At 43.9% G+C, this 12,621-nt stretch overlaps 1 protein-coding gene across 2 annotated transcripts in view; it reads left to right on the top strand.

The window, feature by feature from the left end:
- The window catches only part of LOC134346710 (complement C3-like), a 70,895-nt gene that overhangs the window by 12,408 nt on the left and 45,866 nt on the right, over positions 1–12,621 (top strand). For both annotated transcript variants that reach the window (XM_063048265.1, XM_063048266.1), the window contains exons 5-6: positions 7,285–7,373; positions 10,827–10,909. In XM_063048265.1, the coding sequence (XP_062904335.1) occupies positions 7,285–7,373; positions 10,827–10,909 (172 nt within the window). The remainder of the gene's footprint in view (positions 1–7,284; positions 7,374–10,826; positions 10,910–12,621) is intronic.

The following is a 12,621-nucleotide window of genomic DNA, read 5'->3' as shown; positions in this document are numbered from 1 at the left end:
CCTCTTAATATTCTTTTACAGCTGCACAGGCCAACCACTGCTCTGAGCAGGAAATTTTTACATGGCCTGAAAACTGTGCAGCACTTCAAATGTTTTTTTGATATATATATATACACACACACACCATGAATATTTAGAATGAAAATGGTAAAATCACATACGTACGTTTGATTTTATTTATTAATTGAAGGGTATAATGAAATACAGTAAAACAAAGAAAATATTTCATGTTTCATAAACTTTTTCTTGTCTGCCTTTATTAGAAATCCATTGTCTGTAATCACTGTCCAGATTACTTTCACATCCAGATAAAAGATATGTCTTAATCCTCATTAGATTATCCAAATGTTTCCCTTCTAGTCTGTTTCTGGATTTACATTTGATTGAATTCATAAGACTAGATCTATGTTTGCAGTCAGCACTAGAAGCTTGAAATATTCCAACAATGTTAGAAAGTCAGAATATAAAATTTTTCACTTCAAACACACACATGAGTAAGTGAAGGCAAAACAACTGACAGGCACATTGGCAAAAATAATACATTTTTACGAGGTGGTGTCGGTGTTCAGTGGGCAGTTTATTAACAATGAGCTACAAACCTCCATTCTGTGTTTATTGTTGCAATTTATAACAGTGCTGTAACTTGAAACAAGGACAGTATAAATACGTAGAAGCTCTAAAATGTTTCAAAGTAAAGGTTGTGGTACATTTATTATTTAGAAAATCCATGGATTATATTTATTAATGCATAATTAATTACAGGATATTTCACAATTATATTAACATAGATTTCAATATTATATTAACTATATAAAAGAAAATTCCAGCTGCATAGCAACAAACTCAATATGCATGGGAACATTTCAGTTAATTTGTGTCTGCACAGCTGTGCAGCTTAGAAGGAGCAGTACTGACTATCAAATACCCATCTACACAGTGGCGGCGCCAGAGATTTTTTCTCGCTGGTGCTACAGTGGGGCTGAATTATTCAGTGATGGTGCTGAGGGACATACTGTATGGTAATATGTATTTGCAAGGCCAGACGCGTGGCGTTCAAAAGTCAGTTTCAAGCATTATGTGCCTACTATAAATACCACTGTTGATTCACAAGCAACAGCAATTGACAGATCTAATATAGAAGTGAACTGTGACATTGTCAACAGCATCGGAGACAGCCCGGGCTACACAGAGCATAAACAAACAAACCAACAGAGCATCTGACCCACAGTGCACAACGTGAATCACGCACCAATCCAGCAATCAGCGTCAAATGCGTGCTTTTTAACTGAAAAACACAGCACTAACCCACAATGTCCACTGTTAATTGCATTACATAGACAGACAATGCCAAAAGATACACTGTTATTAAAGTCAAATAAGGCAAACAACAGATGCAAGGCTTTACCAGGAGTTGGACAAATCATACTCTGACCATGCAATACCTCAATTAATTCAGCTACTGAATTTAAAACAAAAATCAACAGAATCACTGCTTGGAAGTCTAAGCAAAACCAGTAGGCTTAATAGCAGTAAATGTAATATTTTAGGATCTGCAGGAAACATAAGGACTATGGGGTATCCACCACAAAATAATAATAATAATCAACATTAGTCTTGGACCAGATTTTTAAAAAATCAACTGCACTCACCATTGATGTTTTCAGAGAAGCATGATCCGTCTGTTGTTGTGATTGGTGGTGAAAGCATCAATGATTTTCTGAATGTCAAGTGCCTTGGTCCTCCGGCTGTTTATGGCCAACAGGGCCAAGTTGCTGTTCTGAGCATCGCCGCTGCTATTCCTCAGGTAGTTTTTGAGGCGTCTGAGGCAAGACAAACTCTGTTTTCATGAGGCAGATGTCACAGGTATAGTCAGTGATATGCAGGTTAGTTTGTATAAATCTATAAATGCATCGCGGTAGGGTCTCAGTAGAGCTAGAAATTCCACTGTGTCATTCACTGTCTGTCCTTGCTGGAGACTCAACCACTGCTCTCATATACTCACGATTTTCTTGGACAATCTTTGCATGTCCTTTGTCAAGCATATTTCCCCATCTTGAACCGTCTTGTTTTCTCAATCTGAATTCGGCCCGTGGCTCCATAGCAAAACTTATGAGCTGCACTTACATGGTGGGTTTTGAAAGCTGTTGTAGCTTTCCGCCAGTTGTAGTAACCGGTGACAGTGAAGGTAAACTCAGAATGGAACCCATGTCCTCCACACAGGAAATGCCTGCATGCGAAGCAGGACGTAGTATCTTTCGTGATTGAATATTCCAGTCAGTCAAACCAGCCACGAATAAAACCCCTTTGCTGATTGCCAAACTGTTGCGAACAGCGGAGGGTACTTTTTCAATGCTGGCCGACGGGTCCTTCCTCAGGCTGCTGGCTAACATCGCTAACAGTATTGCCACTAGCACTAAGAGCAGCTTCATCCACGAATCTCGCTCCATTTCTTGTTCCTGTACTTCGCCCTCACACTCCTTCGATGAACTGCTGTCGTCCTCATCCCCACTTACTTCTTTCTGCATGTCACTTTCAATTAAGACAGGCTCAGGCTGAGACACCACTGATTCCTCTGGATGAGTTCGTTTTCTCACTAAAAATCAATCCATTTTTCACACCGGCCAAAATAATGCATGAGCCAGGCCCAAGCTAGCTTGTAAAAGCACAATGGGTGTGTGTGTGGCATCCATTAGTCTCTCAAGACCATGGATCTGCGGCTGGATGTATACTATCAATCTCTCGCGTGAGTGAGAGTGAGTGACATCACCACCTTAAGTCAGCTTAGATCAGCTTAACTGATCTGAGGACAGCAACGGCAAGACATTGACAACGAACGAATAAGCAGAAGTGTAGAGTGGATCTGACAGAGTTTATAACTTTATATTGCTGCGTGGGTGCTGTGGTAATTGAGGACGCTGTTTCACTAGATCAGCTGGAGAAACAAGCTGTATTCAAAACTATGCAGAGAAAGCAAAGCAGCTGCAATTTGTCTGTGAAATTTCAGTAAATTTCTTGGTGGTGCTATGTTGGTGCTATTGTAATTTCTGCTGGGGCTATAGCACCAGCTAGCACCACCTTAGCGCCGCCCCTGCATCTACACCAGTCCCATTTAGCAATACTTGGGCTTTATAAGCCTTGACAATTCAAGTCCTCATCTAGATGCTTAAATACTGTGAGAGTTTCTCCTACCACCACCCCCAAAGGCAGTGCATTCCAGACTCCAAGCCCTTCTGGATAAAAAGATTCTTCATCCACACATTAAATGTTTAACTTTAGACACTTCTGGCTTGGGAAAGTTTTCTATTAACTAACTGCACCCACCGCAACTTTGTATCCCTCTCCCAGGTGCCCCTTGGCCTCTTCCACTCCAATGAAATCAAATACAACCCCAGCTTTGGAGTGACAGAAGATAACAGGTGACTTGATAAAGGTTTAGATGATTAGGAGCGGGATAGATATAGTGGACAACCAACTCCATTTTCTCAGTAGCCATTAACAGAGGATATTAGTTTGAGGTAAGTGGAGAAAAGTTTAGGTGAAATGTCAGGTAGTTTTTTTTTTCCCAGACAGAAAGTGTATGTGCTGGAACACACTGCCAGGGGTGTTGGAGAGGTTGATACAAGGACATTTAAGACACTCTCAGTTGTGCACATGGTTGTAAGAACACTTATGGGAGGGAAGGGTTAGATTGATGATGGAGAGGGTTTATATAGGTTGGCATAACATCATGGGCTGAAGGCCCCATACTGTGCTGTAATCTTCTATGTTATATATAATAAGCAGTTCAGGGAAAGATCTCTGGGAACAACCTGACTAAAATAAAATACATCACCCATTTTGAAACATCCCCTCCTGGTTCCATCCATTCACTGCCCACACACTTCACACCTGATCCCTTCCCCCATATGATCTGTCCCTTTCTCCCTGAATAGCTCCCATTCACACCTTGCATACTTATCAGGCAGCCTTTGAGTTCCTGCTTATGTCTCTCCAGCAGCCATTTCCTCCTTTGACCTCCCTCTCTCCCTATCTGGCTCCATCTGTCCTTCACCCTTAACCCCTTCTCAGTCCACTGCTCATAACACACACACACACACACACACACACACACACACACACACACACACACACACACACACACACAAAACCCTGAGGAGCTCAGCAGTCTGGATGAAGGGTCTTGGCCCAAAAAGCCAACTGTTTGCTCTTTTCTATAGGTGCTGCCTGACCAGCTAAGCTCCTCCAGCATTTGTGTGTGTTGCTTTGGACTTTCAACATCTGCAGATTTTCTGTTGTTTGAGAAGATCAGCAGACCAGGCAGCATCTATGGAGGGAAACAAACACACTCTGTCTGCTTGCCCTCAGTGATCTCTCCTGCTCTTTGACCATGTGTTTGCCCAGACTCACCACCACAGCCATGGGTCCTTCCTCAGAATTTGTCACAGCCACCATCTTGTGCAACAAGGCTTCTAGATCTGTTTCCAGACCTCCCAGTTTGGCTTCAGTGAGGATCCCATGTGCCTGCATTTCATTGACTGCTTCTCCCACAGTAAGCTACACGCCATCATCACTTTCTCTTTCTCTCCCACAGTTTTGGGTCTATCTCTTCAAACACCTGTCAGAGCCCTCTCTGATAGTTCATCCTCTGCCTGATCCATACCTTTAAACATCAGTTATTCTCCTTCTCTGTGTCCAGGAAGGTTTGGGAGCTTGTCCACTGCTAGGTTGAGGCCCGGGCTATCTCTGACATAGACTCCATGGATACTACCTGACTAACTGAGTTTGTCCAGAATTTTGTACGTTGCTGTTCAAGATTTCCAGCATCTCTTTTGTCTTAACCACCCTATAGACGACTCAGACTCTGGGTAATCTGCATGTGGAGTATCGCATTCAGGTCCGGTCGCCCCATTATAGGAAACTGTTGGAGGTTTTAGAAAGGGTGCAGAAGAGGTTTTGCCCGACACCAGCCCCCTAGGCCTGAGTCGATGTAGTAGTAGTAGGATGCTGCTTGGATTATAAATTGGATAAACCTGGGTTGTTTTCTCTGGAGCAGAGATGGCTAAGAAGAAATCTGACAGAAGTTTATAACGTTATGAGAGGCAGAGATAAAGAGCTGGTATCTTTTTTTGCCAGGGTCGAAATTCTAACACTAGAAGGCATGCATTTAAGGTGCGAGGGGGTAAGTTCAAAGGATATGTGCAGGACATGTTTTTTTTAACACAGAGAGTAATGGATGCCCGGAATATGCTGCCGGAGTGGAAGTTGAGGGAGATACGTTAGAGGTGATTAAGCAGTCCTTTGATAGGCACATGACTTTCAGAGTAGGGAGGGCATGAACCTTTTGAAGGCCGAAGGGATTAGTTTAACTTGGCATTTAACTACTTTGTATATTAGTTCAGCACAACATTGTGGGCTGACAGACCCGTTCCTGTGCTATACTATGTTATATGATGTATGTTCTGGCCCCTATCACACCATTCCTCATCTATTTATCAGGTAGCATCTCCTACCTCCATTCTCAGTCCTGATGTATTTTTTGATCCAGTACTTTGACAGTTCCTTTTCTCCCCACAGATACTGTGCAACCATTTGAGTTCCTCCAGCAGACTTCCTGTTGCTCTGGCATAGTAATTCTCTCCCGCCAGCCTCCACTGCTTTTCTCCACAGCAGTGCTGTGTGTGGTGACCAGAGCCTCCATCCTCCAGCAGAGAGATCAGAGCAATCCCCTGCAGGGGTCCACCACCATATCCAAGAGTGATTTATTTCTCTTCTGCAATCCGCAGCATCTGATACATTGGCACATCTTCAGTATATGATGGGAACATTACATAGAATGTGGAACAGTACAGGCCCTTCAGCCCACAGTGCTGTGCTGAACTTTTAAACCACTCCAAGATTAATCTAACCCTTCCTTCTACATAGTTCTCCATTTCCTTTCATCCATGTGTTTATGAGTCTTTTAAAGGGCCTTAATATATTTGGTTTGGTCGTCGGCCGCTTGACCATGGTTTTTGGTCGGGCACCAGACGCTCGGAGAGATTCAGCGGGGGGCGGGCACCCTGCGCTCAGCTGGGGGCCGTGGTCGAGTGGTTGGCAACTTGGACGGTCTCCCCCACCAGACTTAGTCTGGTGAGGATGGTGTGAGGACACCCAGCAGGACTTAAAAAAAGCAAGACCTGACAAAGGGCAGATGAGCCAACGGCCATCTTCCGTGAAAGAGATTAAAGCCTTGCCACGTATCTATGAACCGTATGCTATGCACCTAGTTAAAAGAGACTGATGAACTTGGGCGCTGCACCATGTGCCTGGACCTGCTCAAGGCATCTGCCTGTGCCTGAGGAAGGGCCGAGCTCGAAGAAGCGGCCACGGCTGGAGGCCGACATGGCCTCGGGTTCGAGTTCGGCGGGGGTGGTGGTGGGCGGTGCCAAGGCGGCCAGTGAGAACAAACTGGAGGAGAGGCTGTACTCGGTGCTGTCGCAAGATCGAAGAAGGTGGAGGTGCATAGCCGCCAAGCCCGGATTTGAAACGGCACCCACTGACTGAAAAAAATATATATTTGACTCTAACACCATCCATGGGCAGTGCAGTCCACACACTTACCACTCTCTGTGTAAAAGAAACTACCTGCTATGCTTTCCTCCAATCACCTTAAAACTGTGCTCTCTTGTATTGGCCGTTGCCAGCCTGGGAAAGAGGTCTACTCTATATATGCCTCTCATCATTTTAATACCTCTATCATGTTGCCCCTTATCCTCTTTTGTTCTACAGAGGGAAGCTCTAGCTTGCTTAACCTTTCCTTATATTCATGCTGTCTGATCCCAGCAGCATCCTGGTAACTCTCCTCTGCACCCTCTCTAAAGTGTCCACGTCCTTTCTATAATGAGATGACCAGAAATGAACATAATTCTCTGACCGTGGTCTGACCAGAGTGTTACAGAGTTGTAACATTACATTGCAACTCTTGAACACAATCCCGACTAATGAAGGCCACCCTGATTGCCTTCTTAACCACCCTGTCAACTTGCATGGCAACTCTGAGGGATTTATGGACATGGGCCCCGAGATCCCTCTGTTCTTACACACTGCTAAGAAAGCTACCATTAACCCTGTATTCTGCCTACAAGTTCAAACGTTTAAAGGGTATCACTTCACACTTTACTTTGGTATAGATGGAGGTTATTCTGCTCTGTACTACCTCTTTGATTATAGTGCTCTGACAGTCCCAGTTGCCTGCTCCTTGCTGAAGCTGTTGATAACTCAAGGTTGTGTCTTTTTCCCTTCCAGAACGCGGATGTCTTGGTCAATGAAGTTGAGAGTCGAAGAGAGGGCTCAGGCAAGGTCTGCAAAGGTGAAATAAGAATCAGTCCCTCAAAGTAAGTCTGGTTCTCTCAAACACTGTGGGTCTGGTAGGGCATTTGTGGGAGGATGCAATAGGGTCACAGACCATTCAGCCCATTGCATCATACCCACCACAAAGCACTAATCAATACTAATCCCACCCTCACCCATCTTGTCTTCCTCAATTCCTCACCTTGAATTCAGCCCCCCACCATCAAAATAACTTCTAACACACACCTACTCACTAGTGGCCAATTAAACCACTGACATGCAGTCTCTGCGATGTGAGGGTATCCTGGGGGGAGCACCACAAGGCACAGAGAGGGCATGCAAACTCCACATATAGGCAGGGTCAGAGTTCAGCCTCGACCCGCTACAGCACTGTAGTCACTTTCTAAGCCCCTGACTAATTATCTGGAGACTCCAGCACAGATCTTACTGTGGCAACTGGGAAATTTAAATAAAAGTGAATTAAAAAGCTGTGGTTCAATAATCAAACCCCACCACAACCACCACTTTTTGAACATTTGGTGCTGTAATGTGCCTTCGGTGCAGGTAGTGGAGAAGGTTACATTGATATTACTGAAGCCAGTATGAAGACTTCAAAGTTCAATGCAGATTTATTGCCAAAGTGCATCTATGTCACCGTAAAGAACCCTGAGATCCACTTTTTTGCGGGCGTACTTAATAAATCCAATATCTATAATAGAATGAAAGACCAGGATGGACAATTAATGTGAAAAAGACAACAAACTGTGCAAATACAAAAAAGAAAGAAAAAAAGAGATGATAATAATAATAATAATAAAGGACATAAATAAATAATAAATATTAAGAAGATGAGATGACGGGTCCTTGAAAGTGAGCCCATTGGTTGTGGGAATAGTTCAGCTACAGGGCGAGTGAAGTTGAATGAAGTTATCCCCTCTAGTTTAGGATCCTGATAGTTGAGGGGTAATAACTGTTCCTGAACTCAGTGGTGTGAGTCCTGGGGCTTCCGTGCCTGCTTCCTGATGGCAGCAGCGAGAAGAGAGCATGGCCTGGGATTTGGAATTAGAATTGAAATTGGTTTATCATTGTCATATGAACTGAGGTACAGTGAAAAGCTTGTCTTGCATGCTGAACGTACAGGCCAATTCACTACACCGTGCATTGAGGTGGAACAAGGTATAACAATAACAATGCAGAGTTAATGCAGAGAAAGCACAGTGCAAGTAGACAATCAGGTGCATATCACAATGAGGTAGATTGTGAGGTCAAGAGTCCATGTTGTCTTATTATTGAACCATTCAGTAGTATTTAACATTGTAGTAAAAGCTGTCCTTGAGCCTGGTAGTGCGTGCTTTCAGGCTTTTGCATCTTCTGCCTGATGGAAGAAGGTAGATGAGAGAACATCTGCAGTGGATGGGATCTTTGACAATGCTGACCGCTTTACTGAGGCAGCAGGAGGAAGAGGAGGTACATAGGACTGTGATAGATCAGCTGGTTGGGTGGTGTCACAACAACAACCTTGCACTCAACATCACGAAGACCATTGATTATCAGCTTCAGGAAGGAGACGACCACACTGGTCCCCATCAAGGGATCAGCAATGGAAAGGCTGACGTTCCAAGCTCCTGTGCGTCAACATCTCTAAAGACCTATACTGGGCCTAATACATTAATGCAATTACAAAGAAGGCACGATTGCAGCTATATTTAATTAGGAGAGGGAGAAGACTTGATAAGTCACCGAAGACTCTCACGAATTTCTTCAGATGTACCGTGGAGAGCATTCAGCTGGTTGCATCACCATCTGGTTTGGAGGGGCCACTGCACAGGATCAGAAAAAGCTGCAGAAAGTTGCAAACTCATCCAGCTTCACCATGGTCACCAGCCTTCCCACCATTGAGAATATCTTCAGAAGGCGCGGCCTCAAAAAGGCATCGTCCGTCATCACCTAGGACATTCTCTCCTCTCATTGCTACCATCAAGGAGGAGATCTAGAAGCTGGAAGGCACACACTCAAAGTTTTGGGAGCAGTTTTTTCCCTCTCTGCCCTTCAAATTTCTGAATGGACACTATCTTACACTGTTTTACCTTTTTTTGCTTTCCTCTTGCACTATTAATTAATTTATTATTTATATATATTTCTGATTGTAATATACATTTTTTCTTCTATTATTGTGTATTACAATATGCATAATTCTAAAGAGTAGACAGAGTCAGTGGAGGGGGTGTGGGGGATGAGCTGAGCCATGTCCAAAAGTCTGTGCTATTTCTTATCCTTTTGCTGAGCAGTTGCCTTACCAATCAGCGATACACACGGACAGTTTGTTTTTTTATGATGTGTCAATAAAGAAATTGAGATAAAAGTTTGAGATATTACCTTGTAACTACCAGGCTGTAGAGTAAGGCTCTATCTGGCCCACCGCCCTCAGGCTTGCTTTCTGTGTGACTCCAGTCCAAATGCTGACCCTAAGTATCCTTGGGCTAGCCTGGTTGACTGGGAGTGGGAAACGTGACCAGAAAATACTGGAAACACTCGGCAGACCAGGCAGCATCTGTGAAGAGAGAGAGGAACAGTTCGTGTTTCAAATCCCGGACTTTTTCAGTGCTGCAAGACACTTTCTGTGGTTGCCTGTGAAATACTTTGGGATGTCCTGATGCCTTGTACCAATGTGACCCTTCTTTTCTTGTAACATCCACCAGCAGTACAAACCAAAGGCAGACGGAGGGGCAGAAAGTCTTCTGAGCATCTCCTCTGTTCCCCAAAACTACCTGGAGTGTTGGAGACTAAGAGGTGACCTTATAGAGGCATATGAAATCATGAGGGACATAGAAATGGTGAATGTACTCAATCCATTTTCCTCAGGGAAGGAAACCAAAAACTAGAAGGCAGAGGCTAAAGGTGAGAGGGGTAAGATTTCAAAGGGACCAGAGAGATGGTCCATATATGGATGAAGTTCCCAGAGGAATTGGTTGAAGCAGGTACAATAGCAACACTTAAAAGCTATTTGGATAAGTGAATGGCTAGGAAAGGATTTGGCCCAATGTAGGTAAATTAGACTGACTTCAGTTGGAACCTTGGTCAACAGGTAAGAGTTGGGCCAAAGGATCTGTTTCCTTGCTGTACCTCTCTTGAGACTATCATCAGATGCAGCAAAGTTACATCCATGGGAAATTTGTTTTCATCCATATGTTCTCCTTTATAACAGATGGTACTTCTGATCTCTTCTCCCTCTCTCACAGAGAGAGGCTCCAGGTGTGAGCTCTCACCAAAGTGGTATAAAGCAATGGTGCTAGTGACGGGGTTAGTTATTTGGTATCAGAGTTAAATGTGAAAGAACCACTAACGAACACTCTACATTTTAGGAATGATCAAAGGATCAAGCTATTTCCAAGTTACAAGAAAGATCAAAGAGTAGTGTAGGTGTAGTAATACCTTGGGATATTAATTTATAAAATCAAGTCGACTTGCATTATAATTGGATCTCCTTCTGTTTAAAGGGTTGGAGACTTTGAAATTCAGGCTGTTTCCAAAGAATATGCGGAATACAATGGTCACAGGAAGTTCCGGGTTAACGCTGCAGGTGAGTCCAGCTTCAAAGTTGTTATTCCTACCTACCTGTGGTCCATTTGAGGGAATAGCTTCACCCAGAGAGTGTTGGGAGTTGGAACACCCTTCCTTACAGGGTGTTGGAGGCAACTCTGAAAAATATCTGAATGAGCACGTCATCGCCAGGGCATTGACCAAGTGCTGGCAGCTAGGATTAGTCTAGATGGGTGCTTGATGTTTGGCCTGAACCTGGTGGGCCGAAATGTCTGTTTTTGTATTGTATGACTTTGTAACTGAACAGAGAGGAATCACCAGTTCTGAGAGCTCTAAGGTTCTGGTTTGTATTTCCTGATGACTTTGAATGTATTTAAGACCCCAGTAGATCAGTAAATAAAGGATAGTACACAAACAAAATGCTGAAGGAAGTCAGCAGATCAGACAGCCCCTGTGGGGGGAAACAAACAATTGGTATTTTGTACTGAAACTTTTTATCAGGACTGAAAAGAAAGAAGGTAGAAACGAGAATAGGAAGATGAGGGAAACAGGATATTCTGCAGACGCTGAAAATCTTGTGCAACAGACACAAAATTGATTCCAAAGATTCAAAGTACATTTATTATCAAAGTACGTATACAGGAGAGAACACTGAGATTTGTCCTCCCGTAGGCAGCCAAAGCAAAGAACAACCATTCAACCTGTTCCTGAAAACATCAGTGAGAAAAAAGAACAATTTGTGCAAATGGCAGAGAGAGAGTGAAAAACACACAGAATATCAAATATCAAACCAGGATTCGAGTCATGTTCAGTTTAGTTCAGTTCGGCGCCAATGCAGGTCGCAGGGCCACTCTTCGCCAACGCGCCCCCCGCCCAGACTGCATCGATCAAACTGCTCAGGAGCAGCAGAAAAAAAAAGCGACCAGGATCCTGGAACATATGTGACATGAACCTCAAAGTCCCCCAAAAGAGTCCACAGATTTGCTGATCAATCCTGGTGACATGGAACCCAAGGCTCCTGCACATTTGGCCGACAGCGGCTAGTGAGAGAGAACGTAAGACCAGTCAAACGCAGGCAGATAGCGTTGAGCCCACACCAGTCCTCAGTGGCTTCAACCTTACTCGATGCCTCAATTGGAGAGAGAGGCAATGGAGTTGATCATAGGCTTGTGTCCTGTCTCCAGGGTTCCAGACCCACAGGCCTCAAACTCCGCACTAGACCTCGCCAAAGCCCAGATCACTCAATCGGCCCCAAATCTCAACATCAAAATGTAAACCACAGGTTCCAATCACAGGCAGCTTAGTTGTAGAATCAAATTTGTAAGAGGTAAAAGTAAAAGAAGCAGCTTTGTGAACTGTTAGCAGAAAAAAGGATCTAGTTCTTTCCTGGCGTATATGATGAATAAACTCCTCTCGGGCTTCCAGCTGGTACAAGTATCATTGTAACGAACATTTTGATAATAAACTCTGCCACCTTCATCAGGGACGAGGCCTGGTGGTATTTATATCCCCAACGTCTGTCCATCCTGATTGGTTAGTCCTCATCCAATCGGGATTCCACTGTCCCACCTTGTTTACAATCAAATTCCAGTTCTTAGAGCGGGACCTTGTTAGCAGGCTGTTGCCGTTGGTCACGCTGTTTGCTGGCGTCATTTTCCCTGTTCTACTGGAGGAACTCAGGATTTCAGGAAATCTGATGTGTGCTCAAGATTTCCTGCATCGGCAGAATTTTTTGTGTCTGTATAAACAAAA

Source organism: Mobula hypostoma, chromosome 5 (assembly GCF_963921235.1).
Source record: "Mobula hypostoma chromosome 5, sMobHyp1.1, whole genome shotgun sequence".
Classification (NCBI taxonomy): Eukaryota; Metazoa; Chordata; class Chondrichthyes; order Myliobatiformes; family Myliobatidae; genus Mobula; species Mobula hypostoma.
The sequence above is the reverse complement of the archived record's forward strand: the minus strand, read 5'-3'. Positions and strand labels throughout refer to the sequence as shown.